At 39.3% G+C, this 27,992-nt stretch overlaps 1 protein-coding gene and 2 long non-coding RNA genes across 6 annotated transcripts; 2 read left to right on the top strand and 1 right to left on the bottom strand.

The window, feature by feature from the left end:
- Nucleotides 1–130: 130 nt before the first annotated feature.
- LOC149098299 (uncharacterized) lies at nt 131–27,891 on the top strand. 3 transcript variants are annotated; one of them, XM_089278295.1, is made up of 5 exons: nt 131–231; nt 460–1,352; nt 1,461–1,529; nt 25,543–25,602; nt 26,027–27,891. In XM_089278295.1, the coding sequence occupies exons 4-5, from the start codon at nt 25,590–25,592 to the stop codon at nt 27,835–27,837; spliced, it is 1,824 nt and encodes a 607-aa protein (XP_089134421.1). In that variant the 5' UTR covers nt 131–231; nt 460–1,352; nt 1,461–1,529; nt 25,543–25,589; the 3' UTR covers nt 27,838–27,891. The 3 variants fall into 3 exon arrangements, with proteins under 3 accessions (XP_089134421.1, XP_089134420.1, XP_089134422.1); XM_089278294.1 differs by having other exon boundaries at nt 460–1,529; XM_089278296.1 differs by lacking the exons at nt 131–231; nt 460–1,352; nt 1,461–1,529 and adding an exon at nt 2,218–2,506.
- LOC149098301 (uncharacterized) lies at nt 947–8,303 on the bottom strand. 2 transcript variants are annotated; one of them, XR_016203864.1, is made up of 2 exons: nt 8,113–8,303; nt 947–1,543 (listed from the first exon to the last, which is right to left on the bottom strand). It is a non-coding gene; the product is annotated as an uncharacterized LOC149098301 (long non-coding RNA). The 2 variants fall into 2 exon arrangements; XR_016203865.1 differs by lacking the exon at nt 8,113–8,303 and adding an exon at nt 1,659–1,902.
- On the top strand, nt 18,361–23,486 carry LOC149098300 (uncharacterized). Its single transcript, XR_016203698.1, has 2 exons — nt 18,361–18,723; nt 21,539–23,486. It is a non-coding gene; the product is annotated as an uncharacterized LOC149098300 (long non-coding RNA).
- Nucleotides 27,892–27,992: the final 101 nt, after the last annotated feature.

Raw genomic sequence — 27,992 nt, 5'->3', positions numbered from 1 at the left:
TAGTAACTGCGTTGAGATGGGTGTAAAAGCCGTTGAGATGGACTTACAATACGGTAAGCTTTAAAATGATACCAAATTGGTGTCAATTGAAAAGTCGCGTGACGAGTTATTCACTTCCGGAAAAGCCAGTACAACTGTGTATGTTATTAAAGCACGATGTTCGGGTGGAATTTTTCGATAGTAATTGCGTTGAGATGGGTGTAGAAGCCGTTGCGATGGACTAATAAGATGGTAAGCTTTAAAACGATACCACGTTGGTGTCAATTGAAAAGTCACGCAACGAGTTATTCACTTCTGAACAAAGGATATTCACAGCATTTTTTTACAAATCTACGTGAGCGTTTGGCGCAACTTAATAGCTTTGAATGCAGCTAGAAAATGTTTTTTAACAGTTGTTAAAGATATTTAAATGATTTTATGTTCTAATTTCCTCTACTGTATTTTGAATCGAATTGGCAGACAGTTTCAGCCGGTAGAATTGGCAGATGGTGAATTGGCAGAGAATTGGCAGACAACTTCAGCTAGGTGAGATGAGATACGGTGCGTTTAATTCCCCCTTGTAGACTAGCTAACGAGGCCGTCAAAGCGAGGGTGGACAAACCTGTATGACTCGGACTTTGTACGAAATGAGTACTGAAGATGGCGCTAGATGTCGACAGAACCGTCGTCACTTAAGGGAAACAAGGGAGTCTCACAACAGAAGCACATTGGCGTGTAATTCAAACTTGACAGAACGCGCCGACCAGCAGGGCACAAATCAAACAGCGTCGCCGTCCAAACAGGCAGAAAGGGCTGCCCCGTCTGCCCCCGGTCCCCCCGGGGGGGATGTAATCATGTGTATTCTTTTCACTGCATTTTGCTTTGCAGTATCGTATCCCAATCTTAAGTGCTGGAGACAAAAAATACAACAAACAAATATTACATTTAAAAAGGGACGACAACACCCGATCCCACCAAGACCGTGATCCTGATGATCCTCACATATACATAGCAGAACAACATGACATGGACGAATTCACAGCCAGAAGACACTCCAACGTCACGTTGCGTTACAAAATGGTTAACATACAAACGGATTTGATTGACAGGTGATTATTGTGGCCAATGGTTGAGCTCAATGACCCGTCATTTTCCGAGAAAACTCGAAGAGGTCATGTCAAATTCAAAGAATTATACAACAATTGTTTTTTTACGCGCCTTAAATTTCAAGAAGTCGTTAGATGGTATACATTTCAAAGGGCTTGCACATTCCTTGTTGATCGAAAGTCTAGCATGCCCTATCAGTCGACAAATTTTGATGCTGTTCTTGGCTGCAGTCTTCTTCTTTTGGAATGAGCATCTTAATTCCACAAGTATGTATTATTTAGCTGTGTCGGTTGAATTTTTCTTTTCCTAAACCACAATCGTATAAGCACCGACGACATGAACCCTCGTTGAGCGATTCGCGCTTAACTTCACAGGCCGGCCTTTCCTTGCATATGGTTTTGTGTTCTGAAGTCAACCACCAAGGGAAAGTTAACAACTACAAGGTATGGGCCAAAGTCTGCAATAATGAATAAAAATAGTTAAAATAAAGCGTGACTGTTCGGTAGTTACACATACTGTATACATGTGGTTTGTTACAACGGTAGGTATTCAGCAAAATTTGGTGTACTTACATGAAACAAGATTATTTCTTCTCTCTTACTTTGAAATCCAGTGAGCGAAATCACCAAGGCTAGTACATATTGCATGCATGACATTCGTGATCATGTTAGTTAATTTGATTAATTCTTGTCATCTAATCCTGACTCCCCAGAGAAAACGACAACCTTATTAAATATCGGCACAAAGTCAAAACTTTACTATGCAGCGACTATGGCAGTCAGGGCGCTAGCATTGGAGTGTCTGTGACAAGCAAACCACTGCGTCGATATTAAACACTTCGTTTGGTTCAAATTGTTGCGTGCCGTTTTTAACGGATTGTGCCAGGGACCCTTAAGTCGAATAACAGCGGGAAAGATAAGGAACTTATATAAAAAGATAATAAGCATTAACTCCAGACAATTCCTATTTAAATCACAGTTGTAGTCTTGAATAAAATATTTTTAGCTGCGCGTTTATTCTTGAATAAATATTTTCCAGGCGGACACGTTATCAGAGTGCAATAAGAATGTGTAATTTCTGACGAATTGACGTGGGAAATTTTCGCGTGAGGAAGACTTTGGAATCCAGGCATACCACAATTAGTTAGACAATATACTATTCTTTTATGAACTCCATATTTGCATTTTATTTCCTCGCAAGTATCTTCTTGTTTTTAATTTTAATTTTTTCTAGTTCACACTTGTTACCGTAGTTATTTCAGCGATCGCGCTTTTTATTCACTATTTGTCAACTATTTTAAACACAGAACGTTTCTAAATTTTAATTATGTCTTGTCCACTTTTAAAGACAACCAACTAGTACGTTGGCAATTAATATTCCGAAAGCGCGACGAAGAGGCGGGAAACAGAGGTCATTCAAGGTCGGTCCGTCTTTGTGCTTGCCTACCGCTTTAGTTTATGTTAATGAAGCCAAATGCTGTTGTTAACCGCGCGGCCATGGGCCGAGCGCGGTTCATGTTCTACCCTTGGTTTATTTTTTTTTATTAACCGCGCGGCCATGGGCCGAGCGCGGTTCATGGTTTACCCGTGGTTTTTTTTTAACCGCGCGGCCATGGGCCGAGCGCGGTTCATGGTTTACCCGTGGTTTTTTTTTTTCGACTTCGGTGCGAGCAGACCCAAGCTTCCACTCGGCCAAATTTTGAGTCACGCAACCTGTGATGTTTACTCGCCAAAAGCTATTGAAACAATAAATCTCATCTTTCGCGGGAATAAATTAAAAACCCAGCGCTCGTCAAAAATTATATTTTTTCACCAGAAATTTAGCTCGGAACATATACATATTTATATTTGTTTGAATCGTCGATGAAATGACCTTTTCCGGATATTTTTTCCTTCGGGGTCAACCGAAACCTCAGATTACAAAATCACGCCGAACCCACATGTTGCAAAAAAATCTCTTCAAAACCCTGACTTCGAAGCGATATAACACTTCAGCGTTAATAGCTACCACACATCGGCAGAAGGTAAATCTATTCGTTAACAATCCAACTTTATCGTGTTAAAATTTCAGCGAAATCGAACAAAACCAGAATTAATTCGAATTTTTTTGTGACCTCACTTCCCAGACTTGTCCTAACAAAGGAAGCAACGGTCGCCCATAGCAACCGAAAAACACGAACATAACAAAGCCGACGTTTCGGCCAAAAATCTCCAGAATTATCGCCTGAGAGTTTAAACTTGAATGGGAACATCTTTTTCGAACCTTTTTCAACTGATTTAGACGAAAGACTGGCCTCGGCGGGCTACAAAAACGACCAAGAGAAAAAACAGAAGAAGACAGCAGAACAAGCCGATAATATTTCATCGCGTGGCTTTCGACACGAAAACGAAAATACAGCTTACTTCTGGATAAATTCAGCCTTAGAAGCCAGCAACTGGTCCCAAATTACTTTCTGTATCCTTACAAATGTCCTGATTTCCATCTCCGAAAGATTTTGCCCCAATTTTGAGCAAATAAACATTTCGCCGGCGGCGACCGCCATTACGGTGGCTTGCATACTAAATTAGCTAACTTAACAAAATTCTCCCGAGCGGGGGGATACGACAAATTTGGTGAGAATCAAAAGTAACGCCAATTTTCTGTCACGTTTTCAATCTGTGGTCACTGGAGTGACCAAAATCGATACATCGGTCGGGATAGGGTTTTTTTATGACTTGTGTGACTACTTTGCTAGCCCTTTACTCGTGGAAAACACCAATTAAATTTAATCATGACTTTTAAGAAAGAAAGCTGTTGTTAATAGTGTTATTATTGTGTCGTTGATATCGTTCATGCCCATACATATCCCGAAGAAAGTTCTAGATTAAGACCATTAAGTCATCGGAGATTTGTCAAAGGCTACCACTGATGGTGCAATAATACAGTTTGTGTTGATCAAGTGATGTGATGTCTACAGTAAGAAAAGAATCATCAATGACTGCTTTGGAATGTGCACTGCGTTCCGACGGTAGTGCTAAGCGAACAGTTAAATTTTAAAAGCGCGGTTATAAGATCTAACAGATCTTCTTGTTTTTCGCAGTTTTGTCGGCGACCAGACCCAAGCTTCCACTCGGCCAAATTTTGAGTCACGCAACCTGTGATGTTTACTCGCCCAAAGCTGTTGAAACATTAATAAATCTCATCTCCGATACTGACTTTCGCGGGAAAAAAATTAAAAACCCAGCGTTTGTCAAAAATTATATTTTTTCAGCAGAAATTTAGCTCGGAACATATACATATTTATATACCTTTGAATCGTCGATGAAATGACCTTTTCCGGATATTTTTTCCTTCGGGGTCAACAAAAACCTCCGATTACAAAATCACGCCGAACCCACACGTTGCAAAAAAATCTCTTCAAAACCCTGACTTCGAAGCGATATAACACTTCAGCGTTAATAGCTACCACACATCGGCAGGCCGTAAATCTATTCGTTAACAATCCAGCCTTATCGTGTTAAAATTTCAGCGAAATGGAACAAAACCAGAATTAATTCGAATTTTTTTGTGACCTCACTCCCCAGACTTGACCTAACAAAGGAAGCAACGGTCGCCCATTGCAACCGAAAAACACGAACATAACAAAGCCGAACGTTTCGCCCAAAAATCTCCACAATTATCGCCTGAGAGCTTAAACTTGAATGGAAACATCTTTTTCGAACTTTTTTCAACTCATTTAGACGAAAGACTGGCCTCGGTGGGCTAAAAGAAAGACCAAGAGAAAAACAGAACAAGACAGTAGAACAAGCCGATAACATTTCATCGCACGGCTTTCGGCACGAAAACGAAAATACAGCTTACTTCTGGATAAATTCAGCCTTAGAAGCCAGCAACCGGCCCCAAATTACTTTCTGTATCCTTACAAATGTCCTGACTTCCATCTCCGAAACATTTTGCCCCAATTTTGTACGTGTACACAATGATATTTTGCGTGCCATTGACGATCGTCACTGTGTTATACTCCTGCTGCTTGATCTATCTGCTGCTTTTGACACTGTTGATCACGACATTCTTCTAACAAGACTGAAATCCAAGTTTTCAATCTGTGGCACTGCCCTTGAATGGTTTCGTTCCTATCTTACAAACCGCACACAATTTACCTTAATCGATGGAAAAAAATCACAGTCTCGTGAGCTTAAATGTGGAGTCCCCCAAGGTTCGGTCCTAGGGCCTATCCTGTACTTACTTTATACTGCACCACTGGCTGACATTCTACGGTACCACGAAATGCAATTTCACTTCTACGCTGACGATACTCAGTTATATATCCCTTTTTCAACAAACAACGACGTCGAATTAACTAATGCAGTTGGAAAAATTGAGGAATGTTTGTCTGATCTTGACAAGTGGATGTCTCTTAACAAGCTAAAACTGAATAAGGACAAGACGGAACTTCTTTATCTATACTCGAAACACAACCCGCAGCAGTCTCTACCACCAATCCGTTTTGGTCAAGACATAATTCAGCTATCTCAATTTGCTAGAAACATCGGTGTGATATTTGACAGTACCATGACTATGCTTCCGCATATCAGTTCTATTTGTAAATCAGCCTCTTATCATCTGCGCAACATCTCCCGGATAAGGAAATTCGTATCTACGAAAACCACCGAGATCCTGGTCCATGCTTTTGTGTCTTCCAAACTCGACCACTGCAACTCTCTTTTGTACAATGTACCGAAGTGTGCTTTAAAAAAGCTCCAGTCTGTTCAGAACGCCGCTGCCCGACTTATCACCTGTTCCCGAAAGTACGACCACATCACTCCAATACTGAAAGAATTACACTGGCTTCCTATTTCTGAACGCATTAAATTCAAGATTATGTTACTTACCTTTAAGGCTCTTCATCAACAATCTCCTGTCTCCATTCAAGATCTAGTAGCGTACTACCAACCTTCCAGAATCCTCCGATCATCACACTTATTACTTCTTAACCCCACAAATTTTTACCTGAAGACATATGGTTCTCGAGCTTTTGCTGTTTCCGCTCCTGAACTTTGGAACAGTCTACCTGTTTCTATCCGCTCATGTGACAATCTAAGTTCTTTTAAATCTAAACTCAAAACTCATCTTTTTAAGAAAACTTATTATTCTTAGCGATTTTTACTTTCTATTACTTTCTTAAATGCACATTTTTAATTATTAAGATTAGTACAGATCATTTTGGCGAATTGTACAGCGCCTAGAGCAGGCATGGATAGGCGCTATATAAATATTTATTTATTATTATTTATTTATTATTAAATAAACATGTCGTCGACGGTGACCGCCATTACGGTGGCTTGCATACTAAATTAGCTAACTTGACAAAATTCTCCCGAGGGGGGGATATGACGAAAAGAGCTGAAAGATGGCCTATAATTGGCTAATGATGAGATCATCGAAAGTAACGCCAATTTTCTGTCACGTTTTCAATCTGTGGTCACTGGAGTGACCAAAATCGATACATCGGTCGGGATAGAGTTTTATTATTAAACTATATGACTTGTGTGACTACTTTGCTAGCCCTTTACTCGTGGAAAACACCAATTAAATTTAATCATGACTTTTAAGAAAGAAAGCTGTTGTTAATAGTGTTATTATCGTGTCATTCATATCGCTCATGCCCATACATATCCCGAAGAAAGTTCTACAAAGATTAAGACCATTACGTCATCGGAGATTTGTCAATGGCTACCACTGATGGTGCAATAATACAGTTTGTGTTGATCAAGTGATGTCTACAGTAAGAAAAGAATCATCAATAACTGCTTTGGAATGTGCACTGCGTTCCGACGGTAGTGCTAAGCGAACAGTTAAATTTTAAAAGCGCGGTTATAAGATCTAACAGATCTTCTTGTTAACCGCGCGGCCATGGGCCGAGCGCGGTTCATGGTTTACCCGTGGTTTTTTTTTTTCGCAGTTTTGTCTGCGACCAGACCCAAGCTTCCACTCGGCCAAATTTTGAGTCACGCAACCTGTGATGTTTACTCGCCCAAAGCTGTTGAAACATTTTAAATAAATCTCATCTCCGATACTGACTTTCGCGGGAAAAAATTAAAAACCCAGCGTTCGTCAAAAATTATATTTTTTCAGCAGAAATTTCGCTCGGAACATATACATATTTATATTCCTTTGAATCGTCGATGAAACGACCTTTTCCGGATATTTTTTCCTTCGGGGTCAACAAAAACCGATTACAAAATCACGCCGAACCCACACGTTGCAAAAAATCTCTTCAAAACCCTGATTTCGAAGCGATATATCACTTCAGCGTTAATAGCTACCACACATCGGCAGAAGGTAAATCTATTCGTTAACAATCCAGCCTTATCGTGTTAAAAGTTCAGCGAAATGGAACAAAACCAGAATTAATTCGAATTTTTTTGTGACCTCACTCCCCAGACTTGACCTAACAAAGGAAGCCACGGTCGCCCATAGCAACCGAAAAACACGAACATAACAAAGCCGACGTTTCGGCCAAAAAACTCCAGAATTATCGCCTGAGAGCTTAAACTTGAATGGGAACATCTTTTTCGAACTTTTTTCAATTCATTTAGACGAAAGACTGGCCTCGGCGGGCTACAAAAATGACCAAGAGAAAAAACAGAACAGGAGAGCATAACAAGCCGATAATGTTTCACCGCGTGGCTTTCGGCACGAAAACGAAAATACAGCTTACTTCTGGAAAAATTCAGCCTTAGAAGCCAGCAACTGGTCCCAAATTACTTTCTGTATCCTTACAAATGTCCGGACTTCCATCTCCGAAAGATTTTGCCCCAATTTTGAGCAAATAAACATTTCGGTGAGGGCGACCGCCATTACGGTGGCTTGCATACTAAATTAGCTAACCACAGGCGGCCCAGACGTTGTATACGATTAATACGTGACATTATGCTGTTGGCGATTACATTACAATTTTAGCCGTTTATAAGACAATGTATGAGAATACTTCGAAAATTACTCTAAATGCTACGTGTAGAAAATAATTTGAATAAAATGGCTTACCTTATGTTTGCATTGCGTTGTTTTAATGTCTCTGGGTTCCTGGAGGTGGTTTAGAGCCATTTAGGCGAGTTTTACTTTCTGGCGGTTTGCTTTCCCCTAAAGAGAAACGAAAGGCGGGCGACCCACTGGCCCGACGGCCCGCACTCAAAGCTCTGTAAATTCCACAAAAATGGTCTAATCTCGTCAGAATTGTCTCAGGGTAACCGTCGATAACTCTTCTTCCCATTCGGTTTCTCCCAAGGTTTCAAAGTTTATCTTAACCGCCCGAGAATCGCTGGTTTTTCAGCTCTTGCTTTCCATTTCGGCTCCATTTCGATCCGTAACCGATTATCTTGGGCACAGGATTAGCGACCTCGCCATCGTGAGAAAGTCGCCTCCAACCGTCGAGAGGCACGGGGCATTTTTTGATTATGGAAACTGCGCCGTGCCGCGGTGTATAACTGAAATTAGCGCCTAAAAGCACTGTTAACTGCAAAAATACAAGGAACAAACAATGTTCAGCTGAATTTAGCGCCTAAAAGCACTGTCAACTGCAGCGAGAGATAGCAACGAGTAACTGACCAATGCCCCGTGCCTCCCGACGGTTGGAGGCGACTTTGTCACGTTGGCGAGCTCGCTAAGCTAGAAATTCAAATCCTGTGCCCAAGATATATGGGTTATTGACCAAGTGTGAGGTCAAGATGGCTGGATATTGGTCAAGTTCTTTTTTTGCGAGTTTATGGACCGAGACGGAGTCGAGGTCCATAAACTCGCAAAAAAAGAACGAGGCCAATATCCAGCCATCTTGGCCGAACAAGCTTGGTCAATAAAGGATTTATTATATTGTTTTCGGGGAAATTTTCTCGCGGGACACGGCGGGTAGTCCCGAGCGGGCAAGATAGCTCCATCTTGCCCGCTCGGGTAGCCAATCACAGCGCAGGATTTGATTCATCTTGCCCGCTCGCGGAGCTAGCTATATAATAAAATCGGTTACGGATCGAAATGGAGCCGAAATGGAAAGCAAGAGCTGAAAAACCAGCGATTCTCGGGCGGTTAAGATAAACTTTGAAACCTTGGGAGAAACCGAATGGGAAGAAGAGTTATCGACGGCTACCATGAGACAATTCTGATGAGATTAGACCATTTTTGTGGAATTTACAGAGCTTTGAGTGCGGGCCGTCGGGCCAGTGGGTCGCCCGCCTTTCGTTTCTCTTTAGGAGAAGGCAAACCGCCAGAAAGTAAAACTCGCCTAAATGGCTCTAAACCACCTCCAGGAACCCAGAGACATTAAAACAACGCAATGCAAACATAAGGTAAGCCATTTTATTCAAATTATTTTCTACACGTAGCATTTAGAGTAATTTTCGAAGTATTCTCATACATTGTCTTATAAACGGCTAAAATTGTAACGTAATCGCCAACAGCATAATGTCACGTATTAATCGTATACAACGTCTGGGCCGCCTGTGAGCTAACTTGACAAAATTCTCCCGAGCGGGGGATATGACGAAAAGAGCTGAGAAATGGCCTGTAATTGGCTAATGATGAGATCAGCCCACTGTCCAAATTTGGTGAGAATCGAAAGTAACGCCAATTTTCTGTCACGTTTTCAATCTACGGTCGGGATAGAGTTTAGTGCTCGTATCTTCATGCCCATACATATCCCGAAGAAAGTTCCAAATTAAGACCATTACGTCATGGGAGACAACGGCTACGACTGATGGTGCAATAATAGAGTTTGTGTTGATCAAGTGATGTGATGTCTACAGTAAGAAAAGAATCATCAAGGACTGCTTTGGAATGTGTATCGCATTGCAACTGTAGCGCTACCTAAACAGTTAAATTTTTAAAGCGCGGTTATAAGATCTAACAGATCTTCTTGTTTTTTAACCGCGCGGCCATGGGCCGAGCGCGGTTCATGTTCTACCCTTGGTTTATTTTTTTTTTTTTTGTCGGAGACCAGACGCAGATCTCCACTCGGCCAACTTTGAATTACGCAATCTGTAATGTTTACTCGCCAAACCTTGTTTCTTCAGGGTCAACAGAAATCTCAGATTACAAAATCACGCGGAACCTACACGTTGCAAAAAAAATCGCTTCAAAACCCTTAGCGTTAATAGCTACCACACATCGGCAGAAGGTAAATCTATTCCTTAACAATCCAGCTTTATCGTGCTAAAATTTCAGCGAAATCGAACAAAACCAGAATTAATTAGAATTTTTTTGTGACCTCACTCCCCAGACTTGACCTAACGAAGGGAGCAACGGTCGCCCATAGCAACCGAAAAACACGAACATAACAAAGCCGACGTTTCGGCCAAAAAACTCCAGAATTATCGCCTGAGAGCTTAAACTTGAATGGAAACATCTTTTTCGAACTTTTTTCAACTCATTTAGACGAAAGAATGGCCTCGGCGGGCTACAAAAATGACCAAAAGAAAAAACAGAACAAGACAGCAGAACAAACCGACAATATTTCACCGCATGGCTTTCGGCACGAAAACGAAAATACAGCTTACTTCTGGATGAATTCATCCTTAGAAGCCACCAACTGGTCCCATATTACTTTCTGTATCCTTACAAATGTCCTGACTTCCATCTCCGAAAGATTTTGCCCCAATTTTGAGCAAATAAACATTTCGCCGACAGCGACCACCATTACGGTGGCTTGCATACTAAATTGGCTAACTTGACAAAATTCTCCCGAGTGGGGAGGATGTGACGAAAAGAGCTGAAAAATGGCCTGTAATTGGCTAATGATGAGATCTTCCCACCGTCCAAATTTGGTGAGAATCGAAAGTAACGCCAATTTTCTGTCACGTTTTCAATTTGTAGCCACTGGAGTGACCAAAATCGATACATCGGTCGGGATAGAGTTTCATTATTAAATTACATGACTTGTGTGACTACTTTGCTAGCCCTTTACTCGTGGAAAACACCAATCAAATTTAATCATGTCTTTAAAGAAAGAAAGCTGTTGTTAATAGTGTTATTATCGTGTGATTCATATCGTTCATGACCATACATATGCCGAAGAAAGTTCTAGATTAGGACCATTACGTCATCGGAGATTTGTCAACGGCTACCACTGATGGTGCAGTAATACAGTTTGTGTTGATCAAGTGATGTGATGTCTACAGTAGGAAAAGAATTATCAATGACTGCTTTGAAATGTGCACTACATTCCGACGGTAGTGCTAGGCAAACAGTTAAATTTTAAACGCGCGGTTATAAGATCTAAAAGATCTTCTTGTTAATTTATTCTGTATACTTTTCTGGGGTTCTCGTACTGCTGCTCCAAATATTTTGGCCACAGCTAATGAGATTTAATTAGCTTTTTGTTTTGTACGTGGCGTAGCACAGGGTTTAAATCTTAGAACCAATAGTTGCAATTTGCAAGGATACAGATTTTGCTATAAGAATATTTTTGCTATTATTTTTAGACATGGTACCCAGTTCTTCCGCGGATGTTACTCGCGCGTTGCGTGGATGTTTTCGTGGAGGATTTGTTTATGTTTCGTTTCGTTTCAAAGCGAAGAAAAACCTCCAACGCTATGGGAATATATTTTTTAAATATTTTAATTACAAGCAAAGGAGCTTGGGCTCTCAATGCTTTATAATACATCTCGAGTCTTAATAGGAGTTAAATAAGTGACAGATGTCCCCTGCACAAACAATAACAGCTGAATGAGCGGCAGAGAAATGAGTAGACAAACGAGTGCAAAGCAAACAAACACCCAAACACAACGCAACCGAACAAACAGATGGTCGAAAGTGCAGACAGACACTCGCCGCCGAAGCAGTAAAACGTAGTTTAATGCTGTGTTTAGACTTGAACGGTTTACCGACGTATCAGAGTTTACTTACCTAGGTAAACATTTTCCGTGTGTAAACGCCAACTGATACTTTGGTAAATGCCTTAAAAGACAAAAGAAACTTAACCGAGGTAAAAGTTGTAATTACCCTGTGATCAGGCATGGTTACAGTTGGTAACCAATATCAAGATGACAGATATATCCGCTTGTGGCGGCGTAATATTTCATTTCCCGCGGTGGGCAGATTGTGCGACAAAACGTTTCTTTTCCAGTTTTGACAATCTTGGCAGATAACATGGAAAAATTGGATCGATCTTCTTACGGCGAACAATCCGTCGCGTAAAAGAAAGCATTGTATTTTTCATTCTCAGTATTATTTACAACTTTCTCTAGACAAACTTCGATCCGTTGTTGTGTAATTATTGTCGATATATTTTGCCACCTGGGAGGATGCTGCATACACAACGTATCCACGTTTCTACGCATATAACAATGCTTACTCTGGGTATGATCAAGCAACTGAATTTTTGCCGCAATATTATGGAATGCGGTCCTCGCCTATGAAAATGATGGCACCTCAATTTGCTCCTGTTCCAATGCGGTGGGATCCTCGTGCAAGTTCGATTTCATGACGTTGTTAATGCAGCGCGCGCGAATGTTGAAAGATCAACTTGAGTTACTTGAGCCGGTATAAACACTGAACGAATGTACCAAGGATAAGTAATTTGACCTTAGTAACTGTTTACCTTGGTAAAAGCTCAAATGTAAACACGGCATAAGCAACAACGGCATTTTTAGGCATCTATTGTATGTTACATATTTACATAGATTATATAATCCTATTTCTTCTTTTTCTTTTATACAATTTTGAGTTCACGCACACGTTTTAACGAGCGCTTGCGCTCCTATGTATCGCGTGGTTAAATAAAGTATTGTTGTTGTTGTTGTTGTTGTTGTATAACGCCAAAGACAACTTCGATTAGAAAACGACTTCACTGATTCAACCTACGAATCTCGCGAGAATTTAGACTCATTCAGTTTGTCTATCACTGTCACAAATATCCCAAACAGAATATATAAGGGCCGGGTCGCACATGAGAAATTTCTGTGAGGTTTTGTTTACATAAGGGTCAAAATCTGTCAACACGCGACATGTTCATATGCGACCTCGACTTTTGCGTGATAGCAGAAATTTTCAAATTTCTGAAAAGATCAAAAGACGCCGTATAGTATGGGTGGAGCTGGTAGATATTTCAAAATTTCCCTTAAACAAAGGAAACCGCGACCCGAAATGTCATCAACTGTCGTTCACGGCGATAAAAAAACTTTCTCGGGTGGTAAACATTGCCTGATAACTAAAATTTATCCATCTCATGTACAAGATGAAAAATGCAACCATTTGTTGCTGTTGAATGCTGATACTCTGAAGCAGAAATATTACTGAAGCGATACAGAAGGCTTGATTTCGATTCATGTTTACATTAAAAGTGCACTGGTTCGCGGAAAGTGATGCGGCAAACATTGATCTTTAGGTGACAGATGCCACATGGAATGCGACCTTGACTATTCTTGATAAATTTTTAGATTTCCGGTTGCAGTTGCAAAATTGTTTGCACTAAAGACAAAGTAGAAAATTTATCAGGACTCGTATGCGACCGGGCCTAAGACAGCGTCAAATTCCGAAAAAGAAATTTAAGAAATTGGCCATCGTCCTCTTGAATGTATAGAATGTGGCTATCTCACGTTTTTGTTTTGTAAAGAACGGCAAAGAAATGAACTGAGAATTAAGGTGGCTCAAAACAGTTTCCAGCACTTAGATTTTGACTGGTCGTTATAACCATTCTTTATCACTTGATGCTACAATCATGGTATCAAAAAACTGCCCAATCATTGGTGAACACGCGGTTATCATTTTCGTGGCGCAATGGGTTACCATAGCGACAATATAACCTGCTAACAACACGCTTAATTACAGCTTTAGGGGCTTATAATACAAAACCGACACGGTGAAATTTTTTATAGTACCAAATTTAGATTAGCACGATAAGATGCAACTTTTGGTAAAGTTTTAAAAATTCTGTACATAAGGTTCAGAGCCACCTTAAAGTTCTGAAAAATTTAAGGTGGCTCTGAACCCTATGTACAGAATTTTTTTTAAGCTTTGCCAAAGTTGTGTCTTATCATGCTTATCAAAATTTGATAATAGAAAAAATATTCATTGTGCCGATTTTGAATTATATGCCCCTAAAGCTGTATGTAATTAGTAATGGTAATAGGACTGAGTGGAGTCCAATTCGGTCCCGATCGCGGGAGTCCGATTTGTTTATCACGAGTATGATTACAGACCGAATTGGACGACACAAAGTCTTATTACCAATTAATCATAAAATTTACAATTTCCGAGAAAAGAAGAATAGTCAAGTTATGAAAGAAAGGGAAAATTTGCGTTAAAATACCTTCAAAGGAGATGTAAACATTCTAAGGCCATCGCGCCTCCTACTGGCAATTAGGCGCTAAAAACACAAAAGCGCACGCACGCACGCACGTAACTACAGCTTTGAATGTGATTGCCTTATTAAACTGTCCGATAACAAACTGTCCGATAACAACTTGGCACGTGAATTAGTAGGAAATAGGAGTTTTTTAAACCAATCACAATCGAGGAAATTGTAATTTTTATGATTGAGGGTGTTAGCAGGTCATTCTGTTGCTATGGTAACCTTTTGTGTCACAAAAATGATAACAACGTGTTCACCAATGATTGGGCAGTGTTTTGATACCATGAGTGTAGCATCAAGTGATTAAGAGTGGTTATAACGACCCATCAAAACCTAAGTGCTGGAAATTGTTTTGAGGCACCTTAAAACGCACACTTACAAGGCCATTGTATTCGTTGCCGTTGCCGTTGAGGTTTGCTTATCAAACCCCCCAAAACCGAAAAAACGGCAAAATAATGAACAGTCAAACGAGTACAAAGCAAACCACAGCCCGGCCGAAGGTGGCTCAGAGTGCAGAAAATATTTCTGCTTTGAAACGTCTTTTAAAACTAAAAACATATAAATGACTTTTAAACAAATTTCCCGCCATTTCATCTCTGGTAGTCTCGAGAAAGTCGCTTGGGCTGTCCACGCATCGCTCGAGTAACAACCTCGGAAGAACTTGGTACCATGTCTAAATTAAAAATAACTTAAGAGGGATTACCTTTGGAATAAGGCCTATATAGGGGACTCAGTCTCTTACCCACTGGAAAAGTTGAAAATTTACATGGACATGTCAATTTTAATTTACAGCATGTAAATATTGATTTACATTCTTTGTAAATTACAATTTACATGTTAGGGTTTTGTAAAATAAATTTACAGGAAATTTACAGCTTTTAGTACAGCATGTAAATGTTGTGTAAATAGTGATTTACATTGTCTTTGTCGACAATGATCATTTGAAGAACATGTAAAAACCTGTAAAATATTTTACGCACTTTTACAGTATCTGCCTTTGTATAAAACATGTAAATTGCTTTGCTAAACCATGTAAGAAACGTGTAAATAATTCAAGCGAATGCTGTAAAAAGTCTGGAAATGTTATGTTTGTAACCCTGTAAAAACCATGTAAATGAAAAAAGGGGACCTGTAAGAAACATGTAAAAACCATGTAAATGAAAAAAGGGGGCCTGTAAGAAACATGTAAAAACCATGTAAATGAAAAAAGGGGGCCTGTAAGAAACATGTAAAAATCATGTCAATGAAAAAAGGGGGCCTGTAAGAAACATATAAAAACCATGTAAATGAAAAAAAGGGGGCCTGTAAGAAATATGTAAAAACAAAGTAATTGAAAGAAAGGGAGCCTGTAAGAAACATGTAAAAACCATGTAAATGGAAACCTAGAAGTTGCACGGGTGCAGTGGGGGGCTATAAATAGCCTGTTAAAAACATGTAAATTAAAAAGGGGGACCTTGCAAAGGCTGTGAAAACAATTTAAATGAGATAACGGGGGCTTTTCGAAAAACTGTTAAGACCACGTTAATGTAAAATGGAGACTCTTAGAAAAAAAAAAAAAAGATCTAAATTTAGGAGAAGGCCTGCCTAAACCCTGCAAAAACCATGTAACGGAAAAGTGGGCTTATTTAATATAACTCTGGTGTAACGGTTCAACCAACGGAGACTGTTGAAATGATGTAAATTCCAAGTTACCGACAGGTTCGCTATCCTCTTGTAAACGGTTGGTTGGATTTTGCAAAGAAATAAATGAAAAGTTACCCCGGCCAGGTTAAACTTGGGGGGACTGGGGGGGGGGGGGGAGAGGAAGGGTTGTCTCGGGTAACCGAGAACATATAAATGGGACCTTTTAAAGGCGCGTAAAGTTAAAATGTAACACCGCCCTAATGCTCCGTAAACCTACCGTGAAGCCTCCATTAAGGTGCCTTTTACGTTGAAACATTTGAACTTCTCTAAAATCCAAGTGTGTGCTATAGTGTGCTTTAAATTGAAGTTGGGTGAGAAGGTATGCACCAAACTAAATCGCTGCATTGATCGACACCGCAATAAGCTGTTTTCTTGCGAACTTTCCGCGCATCCACAACGACAAAATAAAACTAGAATTGTTACTGCACATGTAGGCGTCCCAAGCTTACGTCTCTAGAAGAGAGAAAAATTAATTCTCGGACACGTACGTATTTATTCATGAAGGACCATGAAAGCGTCACGTGTTGTGTGAGTTCAAGACGGAAAGAGCCCCGGTGACCGAGTTTGAACTGACGCGAGTTAGGTTAGGCAGGGAACCATGAGGGACACGGCCGGCCCAACGACCGTTTTCTCTCGAATGCTTTGAAACGCTGTTTTAGGCTATCTGGTGTACTTTCAAAGCTCTGTAGGTTAATTTTAGGTTGCGCAAAAAAAATTTATCTGTTCGGTTATTCTAGAGGAGCTTGTGTATCTCGTACTTATTAGCGCTTTTCTGCGGCGTCGACAAAACCTGGATCGGATCACGGATCGGATCACGGATCGGATCACGGATCGGATCACGGACCGGATCACGGATCGGATCACGGATCGGATCACAGAAAAAAAAAAAGTTTTAAAGAAAAAAAATCAAAAACTAAAATCAAACCGTTTATAAGATAATGATAAATAAAAAATAAAAGTGGAAAACTAAAATATGTTAAATGAGAATAAGAATCCCGAATTTGACGCAATGACATGTTAATTACAGAGAATGACAAGAGGTCAGTTAAAAAGCCACATAAGCGCCTAATTTACGACGAATTTAAATTGTAATGAACAGGCAGATGTAGTTATATTTGAACGTTAGTTGGCTCGAAGCTTGCGTGAACCTCCCATTCTCGTTTTTGAAATTGTTATCAGTGGCTAATTCTCGGCTACATTTTCGTGTCAGATGTGAGCGTTACATTTGGCGTTACAGTTAATGAGAAAACTTACGTACGAAAGCTTAAGGACATGACTTGTTTTGAAGGAGCTACGTCACGATTTGCACATCTTGAAAAAACTAGCCTAGTTTTTCAAGTTCGTCATTTGCAATCCCCGTTAATCTTTGCCATCCTTGACGATCCTCATTCCGTTTTGATTTGTTCTTGCCTCTTAAGTGTTTTCTATCCTAGAACACGATCATTTTAAGGTTTTATTCTATTTAAAGGCAACTCTTTACGACCCTAAAAATGACTCTAAAACTCGTGACGTAACTCCTAAAATGTTGTTTATTCTCGGGTTGCGTTATCGTTCACACTATCGATGTCATTCCTAGAATTTTTTGTAAAACAGCTATATTTCCTTGAAATACAAATGGTTTGTTTCGTTTTATTCCAGTGCGAAATATCGTATTCCAAACTCACATCTTGTGAAAGTATAGACTTGTCTCAAAAACGGAAATTGTTTGAAATCATCAGATGTTTAATTTTTTAGTGTTTTTAGTTTTTGTGTTTCTATTCATACGTTCGTCCTATTATTACCATACTGACTCGTTTTATGACAGTTTACCTTTGATGCAAGTGAATACACGAAATATCATTTATCTGAACTGCGGAGAAAGATATGAAGACATGATTGATCATCGCAATCAAAACCCAACAGCCTGAAAAAAATTCATCTGTGACCAGCTCCCAGTTGGCTTGATATTTATAAAAGAATAAAGGAATATCACACCTGAATTAAATAAAACTTTCTGCTCACAGTAGTCACTCTAGTGCAATTTGCTCAACAAAATTTTGAATTTTTTTCCTTGATCCGATCCGTGATCCGATCCGTGATCCGATCCGTGATCCGATCCGTGATCCGATCCGTGATCCGATCCGTGATCCGATCCGTGATCCGGTCCGTGATCCGATCCGTGATCCGGTCCGGTCCGGTCCGATCCAGATTTTGTCGACGCCGGGCTTTTCTGTCCATTTCCCGAAAACGTTAGGACTTATCGCCTTTCCGAAAATGATAGCTCACTTTTTTTCGGTACCCAAAATGACATTTTTGTTTTTTTGTTTTGTTTTGTTTTTTTGTTTTTGGTGATTTCTACCGTTCTGTGCTTTCATTGCCGTCACTGTTATCCCAGTCCCTTTGTAAGAGCATACCAGCCTTGTGAGTGCCCGATCTCCACCAAACAGGAATCAGCGGTCTTCATGTTAGGTACCAAATCCTCTCGGTTCTCCCGCCATGTTTGGCAGTTCGTTGGAACTTGCATCGAACTCGAGCTCTGTTTTAGCGGGCCAAAATCCACTCTACCTTCGCTTCGTCATCGTGCACGGTTTCAAGGCAAAGTTTTCCGTTACCCAGAAGCTGAAGATAGCGATTACAGGCAACAACAACAATAACAGGTAAGCAAGTTTTGCATAAATTGAACGAGTAGAGTAAAGTAACGTCAAGATACGTATACATTTCGTTTTGCCTTTGGTTGTGAATGTGTCACTATCAAGGAGAAGTTACATTGCTTGTGGAATTGACTTTGTTGATGTTTACCTGCTGTGCATAAAGGGCTTTATTATCTGTTATTATCTGTTCTCGATAACCGAGTAAGAGCGTGCGACATTTGTTATTGGCTTATATGCACCTTATGATTTCTTCTGATGCATTCTCTTGTAAGGTTATGTTGCCTCTGATGTGAATGCTAGTAAGCTAAAATGTAATGTGCCATCTTCAGCAGAGAAATTTCTCTTATGCTAGTGTAAGTATTCTGAAGTTACTCAAGTGTCTACAGTTGTACCTACATGCAAGTTACAATATGCTACACAACTGTACATGGACATTGCACCCACTGGTGCTGATAGTAAGTTAAATGTTGTGAAATTTTCTTTCACAAAAAAAACACTACGATACTTTATAAAGAGGTATACATGTACCACAAACTGTCATGAAAACTACACAGGACTTGAAAAAAAAGGAAGAGTAAGTTGCCCAGGCAGGAAAATCTACTTGTCTTGGACGACACAGTATAGTCAATCGATTATTTCATAACAATCAATAGGAATTAGTCAATGATATCAGAAATCAATAAAAGGACTCGTCATGAGTAATCGATTGTGATCAAATTTTCAATAAGCATTATCAATTTTGCTGATACTAGCTTATCTTTTAAGCAACATTTAATAAGAAAGAAATGAACAAAAGATATAAAGTGAAATATGAAATCATGAATACAATTGCATAAAAACATAACATTGTATCTTGTAAACAGAATATTTTGCTGGCATACATGTATCAGGGACTATGTTTTGGGGGTCTTTGGTAGTGCCTTTGAAATCTACATAAAAAAGTTACAATCAAACATTGTGTTGAGGGACACAATTTTTCTACAGTTTATGTGAACTAACAAAGAGAGGCCAACTTTCAATTGATTCTCTAATGACTGATAAATTTGGTAAAATCAAATTGATAACTTGAAACTTCTCTAGCAGGTGAGTATGAATTTCTTTCAATTGATTGATAGCACTGATAACACTTACATTAATTTCAATTTATTGATTTATATCAACTTATGGATCAATTTCAATTGATTGCCTTATCCTGGGATGACCAGACAGCATTTTAGAGACCTGTTACAGCTGTACATTTTACTTGTACAAAATTGGGCTCTTACCAAATACATGCAGGTTTCATGTGTCATGCATCTGTTCATTCATCTGTAGCAGGGCAGGAAAAAAATTGTAAGTCACTTGCCCAGTGGGCCAGTCAATTTCAGTTTTCACTTGCCCCCATTTAAATATTAGTTGCCAGTGTGGTGGCCAGTAAGGAAATCAGAGGACAAATGCGAATGAAGTACGCTCGGATTCCTAACTAATTCTTGCTTTCAACCTAATAATTAACTAATCTTTAGGTCTTAAGTTTTGAAATGGGATGACTGGAAATTATCATTTATCAAGCTGGCATTTTTAGTCAGACTCACAAGACTACTGAGGCTACATTGTAATTTCACTTGCCCACCGGGCCACTGAACTTCTATTTTCACTTGCCCAAGAGCAAAATTTACTTGGCTGAGGAAATCAGACCTGGTTTTTTCCTGCCCTGAGTAGATCACACATAACACCAAAATGTGGTAAAAACAAAAAATATTCACATAAGCCATTACCAGAGTGTGTCACAGAATCTGTGAATTTTTCAGGCGTGTGTCACTGATGTTCTTACCACATTTTGATGTCTTCTGTGATCTATTACTGAACAGATGCGCGACAACGTAGAATCTATCTGCTTCGTAATACATAACAAAGAAACAAAAACAAACATTTATGACATCAGCTGTACCTTTGTCCACCAATAGAGCATAAGTGCGTGTAAGAAACAATCAAATTGTGGCTGCAAATAACTTGACTTATTATTTAAACATTGTTTGATAGGAGTTTGATTTATTGTGCATGAATATTACAATGTAGAAGATAATGAACATTGAATATTTACTGCCACACATTTTGAGTTTAGTTCTTCTACATCCTCTGACATTCAGTGCCTTCCAATCAGAGATGCAAAGTTTTTGTCACACAGTAGCTACAGATGTAGATGTACATGTAAGATCTGTTTCATTGATGAATATTCAGGGCTCAAAATAATGGCCAGTCAATGGGCAATGTCTGGCCAGAATGGTGACTTGACTGGCCAAAAACTTCACTCGCCGGCCATGTTGACCAGTCATGTCATGTTGAGACGGTCACGTTGTTCATTCTTGAATAAACAATCAAATCCCCAACTGTAAATCTGAGAGTTTTTAATCTCTTTTTTATTATGACCTCTAATGAAAACATACACCAATGCATACATGTATCTGTTCGAACGGCTAAAGACCATTCGCTTGCTGTTTGTCGTGCATTCAAGATCGATAGGAATGCCATTCGAGTGACTGGTCTAGCAGTGACTGGAACAAACAAACTATATTTGTGGGTTTAATTTGGCTCACATTACATGTACTTGATTTTTGCATAAATATCCTAACAGAAACAAGATGTGACGAGCTAAAATTACTTTGGCCAGTCAACATGACCGGCTACAGTCCAATTTTAAAGGTCACAGTATACATTGGAATGATAAGAAACAAAATAATAACTCCAATGTAAAATTCACTGTTTGATATCATACACAGGATTTGCTGATTCATACTCAGACATAGCTTATCTTATTTAACGAAATGTTTTATGGTACTTGTAGGATGAAGTAAAATTGAGAGTGATCAATACATGCATACTCCTTGGCATTGATGCTTGATCAGGAAAAAATCGGCCACTGAGAAGTCTACAGTACTTATGACTCTATAAGGGGTCCAAGGCCCATTTCTTGAAGGCCCTGGAAACTTTTCGGGCCCACAAAGCCATCTTTAATTGAGCTGTGTCTAAAAACTAAGAGCTGTATATGCCTGAAACTTCTTGTGTGAAGGAAACCTCTGTTCATATTGAGAATAAGCGATTAAAATAGCTCTGTAAGCATAAGATTTCAGATTTTGGTATGGCTTTCTGGGTGCGAAAACTTTTTGGGACCTTCGAGAAATGGGCCCCTGGTGCATTACAGTCTAACATGGTGACCTTCAACACTTTGATATGCTCTGGCAGCTTTCTAGTATAAATTCAACCACTTTAAACATTATTTTTTAATGCTTTGAAGTATCACTTACACTGTACCTGTGTTAGTGAATTAGCATCAAATTTAAATATCTTCGATTGCTAGGTTGATACTTATTGTTCAATACAGCAGCTATAAGATTTCATCATAAAAAGAAAAGGCTATGTTTACATACATGTAGTACCAGAACAATAATTTATTAACTTATGATGTGTTATGGGAACTGGTACTAGATAGGCCTTTCAATTTCAACAGGCCCTTATGAATTTTGTTTTTATAGTACAGTTTTTTCATCACAAAAAGAAAAAGTAAAATTTTGAATATTGTTTACAGTGAATGTTTTGTCAGGGGTCCAAAATGTTTGTACTGTTTGGATTCCGTACAGTTTTGGAAAAAGAAGGAAACTGTGACTTTGTAAACATAGCCTAAAAGATGTCAGAAGCCTTGTGTTATGTTATGCAATGTAGTATTCCTTTGGCATGAATGTTTTTATGATGAATTTAAAATGTCAATCTCTATCTTGTGTTAAATGTTTTTTCTCCCTATTTTCTGTTATTTCAAAAGAACAATTCACTCTATGAAAAAAGTTGATCAATACTTCACACTTAAATTGCAGTAATTTTCATAATAAGGTAAAGGTAAAGTCTGCATACAAGCCACGTGGCCCAACAGGCTGGAGCTTATCCCGCTTTCTGTAGCAGGAAGCGACTAGGACTATTTCTACTCCCCCTGGATGAGATGCCAGTCCATTGCAGGGTTACCCCACTATTAAATTCGCTGCTACCCACTTATACACCTGAGTGGAGAGGCACTGAGAGTAAAGTGTGTTGCCCAACAACACAACAGAATGTACCTGCCCAGAGCTTGAACCCGGATCAGTCGATCAGGAGTTGAGTGCACTACATGTAACTGCGAGGCCATCGTGCCTCCCCCATTTTTCATTATTAAGGCTAATTTAATCCTACATTAATTACTTAGTGAGAAAAAACAGTTTATTCATTCATTTTATGACAAAGGTATTATCATTATGTTACATTTGACTTTGTGGATTTAGTATATATTTAAGACAGGTATCCATTTGCAAACAATATTAATTTAGTAATACACCTAAATTGCAAAATTTTTACTAGTTGTAGCTGACAACAGTATAGGTCTTAATCATTTTATTGTTTATGAATTAAATAGAGCTGAATATGACATGGTTTAGCACAATCTTGAAAAGGTCTTGAATTTTAGTAGTCTTCTTGAAAAGTGCTTGAATTCGGTTAAAGGAGCTCAGTCATGGTATTTTAAAATATTTTGGCCATGCACAAAATTACATTTAAGTCGTCTTGTTATGGATAGATAGAAAAGAAAACATGTTTTATTTGTTGCAATGTATACATTGTAAACCTTATTCATGGCATATAAAAACTATTTGAATTTTACTGAGTTTGTTCTGATTGCAATAAATTTCTGATTCTGTATAAATTTGCATATTTTATACTATTATAATCAAGGTCAACAGATTTGATTACAATAAAACAGTACATTCCATGCATTTTTCTTCAAGTTATTATTTACAAGTCATTTATCCTACAGGGTTTCTGCCTCCCTTTTTCGATTTCCATGTTATTTACAGGCTCCCTTTTTCGATTTCCAGGTTATTTACAGGCTCCCTTTTTCAATTTACAGGTTATTTGCAGGCTCCCTTTTTCAATTTACAGGTTATTTACAGGCTCCCCTTTTCAATTTACATGTTATTTACAGGTTCCCTTTTTTGATGTCCATGTTATTTACAGGCTCCCTTTTTCGATTTCCATGTTATTTACAGGTTCCCTTTTTCCATTTCCATGTTATTTACAGGCTCCCTTTTTCGATTTCCATGTTATTTACAGGCTCCCTTTTTCCATTTACATGTTATTTACAGGCTCCCTTTTTCGATTTACATGTTATTTACAGGCTCCCTTCTTCGATTTACATGTTATTTACAGGCTCCCTTTTTCGATTTACATGTTATTTACAGGCTCCCTTTTTCCATTTACATGTTATTTACAGGCTCCCTTTTTCGATTTACATGTTATTTACAGGCTCCCTTCTTCGATTTACATGTTATTTACAGGCTCCCTTTTTCGATTTACATGTTATCTGCAGGCTCCCTTTTTTGATTTACATGTTATTTACAGGCTCCCTTTTTCGATTTACATGTTATTTACAGGCTCCCTTCTTCGATTTACATGTTATTTACAGGCTCCCTTTTTCAATTTACATGTTATCTGCAGGCTCCCTTCTTCGATTTACATGTTATTTACAGGCTCCTGTTTTCATTTTCCATGTTATTTACAGCCTCTCTTTTTTTATTTACATGTTGTTTGCAGCCTCCCCTTTTTCATTTACATGTTATTTACAGTATTATGGCACCCTCCCTGTATTAAATTTACATGTTATTTATGGGTTTCCAGGTTGAATCACAAGAAATTTACAGGCTATTTACAGTATTTGCAGGAACAGTTTACATGTTATTTACATGATCTTAGCCCTTTGCTTTGAAACATTTACAGTGTTTTCTTCATCATTTACATGTTTCACTTAAAATATTTACATGTTATTTACATGTAACCTCCAAAACATGTAAAAGGGGAAAAATCATGTAAATTATTCTTTACAGTCTTTTTTTGATTATTTACATGTTAATTACATGTTATTTACATACTCTGTAAATTTTCAACTTTTCCAGTGACCTTGATAATCTTTTACTACTCAATACTCATTGTTCGACGTGAAATATATGGTTTTAGGATTCTATTCTCGAGATGTTGACTCTATGTCATATCCGTTAGCATTAACCATGTTATTATAAGCGTTAGCGTTAGCTATTCTACAACCTTTAGATGTTGGAGTTATGCTATATCCGTTAGCGTGAGCTATGCAATATTCGTCAGCGTTACCTATGCTACATCCGTTAGCGGTGGCGGATCTAGGCAAGGAGCCCCCCTTATTTTGGGTAAAAAAATATATCACAGAAGGAAGAAAAGCTGGCAGGGCAAGCTAAAAAAAAACGCCCCCCTCACTCAACCCCAGGTTTACCCCACCTTCCTTTCGGCGTCTCTTGCAGTGGTTAAGGTTGCTGTAGCATGCCGTCTTTTTGACGTATCAGGGTCAGTAACCTAGCGTGTAATCCCCCCCCCCTTTCGCATCCTGGGCTTGGAACCAGGCAATGGCGAGGTCTAAGAAAAGCCAATGTTACGAAAAAAGGAATACATCTGAAGGTATTACCCTCTTTTTCCGAAAACATTAGAGCAGATTGGAACGTCCCATTTGATTTCTCACTGGTGCAACCGATTTATCTAGACAATTAAAAAGCGTTGCGTTACTCCTAGCGCTGAAATAAGGATCGCAGGGTCTGGAAGCGAGACCTACTTTGGACTGTAAATATATTGATTTAATTCTGTTTTTCTTTACTTTTTGTTTTTTTTTGGCCCAAGCGAAAACAGGGCACAGATTAAATATCGGACGAATGGCAAACTCCTACCCATTTTCCTTGCCTATGCGTTGTCCGCTCATACCTTTACTTGGTACTGTATATATATTCACTATTGTTTCTTTTTGGTCCTCAGGGTATTTAATCGTGGACTGACGTAATTATCGTGGGAAGAAAAATAAGATGGATGGTCAAAGTAAGTTACTCTTCTTAGCAAGTACGTAAAAGAGAAAAAGAGGTCATCACATGGCACAATAAGGTCCATGAAGAGAGAGAGGTCTGAAAGTCTTTAAGGAAAATGTCCAAACCACAGACATAGCACTAGCCTATGTAGTGATTGGTCGTTATTTTCTACCTTGTAACCACTTGACCAAGATACCTGTCCAACGTACGACGTTTAAGATGTGATTACCCTGCGTTAATACACAAGCTTACACAAGCACTAGTACTCCTCGTAACTGCGGTCTTACGCAAGTGAATAGCGATTCAAAAAAAACAGTACAAAACGGGTTAAAGATACGATAAATTCAAACCCTTGTTACCAACAACTGGCTAAGTTTTCAAGATTCAGACTAACATTAATATCGCTCTCTGATCATCACAAATTCAATAATTTGCAGGCGACATCATACCGGATGAAACTCAGGTTGTGGTCCATTTTTCCAGCTCGGAGTGTACGGTGTGCACTCTTCAAGTAGAAGATGATAAAGTGTTCTATTGGCAAATCCCAGATTTTATGACGTCTCTCCTTTTCACCGACTTCTTAACCGAGATCGTGGACACTCTCTCCGATCGGGACATGGAGAGGTTCATTCAACTCTTCGATCCTTTTTCATCGTTATGGGACGAGTTACAAAGGTGGAACAAAAAACGAGTCAAGTGGTTTGATGCTGACAAGACTTGCTCGAGGATACGTGAAGCCTGTTCAAAGGAAAAGAGTATCAGCGACTTCGTTTTCCTTTTTCCATCGCAGGGAAACATCAAGAGTATCGACGTTCGAATCAACGATGAAATCGACCCCTTTGGAGACCTACGAAGATTAATAAACCAGCTTATAGAGTCCACCAAGACAGCGGGGAATGAAGAGTCAGATGTCGATGAGGAAACAGACGAGGTTCGCGATGCTTTTGTGGATGAGAAATACTCGTCAGATGAAGAAGAAGAGATTGACGAACAAGTGCAATCGAATCCCGAAAGGCCTTGCTATTATCCTTCGCAAATAGAAATGGCAGCTATACTGAAGAAACGAATTGACACCATCATGTTTTACTACCACAACATTTCGAGACTGAGCGATGCTTTCGACGATGTTGAGTTTGCAGTATACACTGCCCGTTACAGAATGCTCAGCGATCAGACGGAGAAGAGGATACGACATCCTGATGCCCGTGTATTATCAACTGAGGAACTCAAATCTCAGCGGGATGACGGCGACGAAAAGAAACGGATGTTTATGTATGTCCGCAGTGCAGAAACGGAGAAGCACTTTGAAGAACTTAAAGAAAAGGTTCAAGAAAAGCCTAAAACTCTTTTCGTCATCATAGCAGACGAGTGCCACCGGGGAATAACGAAAGATAAAGAAAAGAAATCTTCCGCCCATAATCTCTTCATTAATGAATGGTGCAGGGGCAGTTCCCCTCGAAATGTCATCGTAGTTCAAATTTCTGCTACACCCTTTAATCTTCTGACAAAGAACTCACGTCTTCCACTGGTGCAATGCGTCCTTCTCAATAGCAAAATGACCACCCGCCAGAGAAACTACGAGGAAGGCGAACTTGTAGTGTTGGAAAGAGAACCTAACGTGAATGACCAAGTAAGAAAGACCTCGAAGGAATTAGAACTTCACGTTGTCCACTGGTCAGAGGTTGAACTGAAGAATTTTGAACGCGGGTTGCAGATGAAACTCAAATCAACCTTGACTTTTACAGATGTTCCTTACCGATTCCTTCAGGTTTCTCCAGACGGGAGCCTGTGTGTCACATCTATCGAAAGTGAAGCATCTAATTTTATCGTGCAAGGCAGCCACGGTATTGTGACCCTCAAAGTGTTGGCAGTGACAGGACAACAACCCTTAACAGTGACGATGGTTGAAGATGGAAATTTGAAAGCCACAGTCGACCCTCTACAACCAACTACATTTGAAGTTAAATTGGAGTTTGGTGTTGGAGTTGTCGCATTTCGTTGCACCGAGAACCCAGATCACTACATTGCTGTTAATGAGCACAAAGACGTGACTTTGCAAGCTGCGAAAGTTGAAAGGAGGTGTGGCGTTTGCCTCATGAAACCAAAGCATCAGCTTGCAAGAGTGGCCTTCGAGTTCTACATTGATCAGTCTGGGCCAGTGGAAGTCGGCATGGTTGGCAAACAATACATGAGTTTAAACCACTACCTAAGTACATTTACTATTCAGACCGAAACGATCAAAAGATAAGAGAGGACAAATTTTTCCAAGGTATCGTAGACAAGGCCAAGAGGCAAAAGAAAATCTGCAAGACCGATAAGGCCAAAAGCGATAACGATTCTTCGTCGTTTCCAATTGATGCCTTACTATGTGGAGAGTATTGTTACCACATTCTTCATGCAAGC

This window comes from Orbicella faveolata, unplaced genomic scaffold (assembly GCF_042242905.1).
Source record: "Orbicella faveolata isolate gen_17 unplaced genomic scaffold, um_ofav_v1 contig_46, whole genome shotgun sequence".
NCBI classification, from domain to species: domain Eukaryota; kingdom Metazoa; phylum Cnidaria; class Anthozoa; order Scleractinia; family Merulinidae; genus Orbicella; species Orbicella faveolata.
This window is presented reverse-complemented; position numbering and strand designations above follow the sequence as displayed.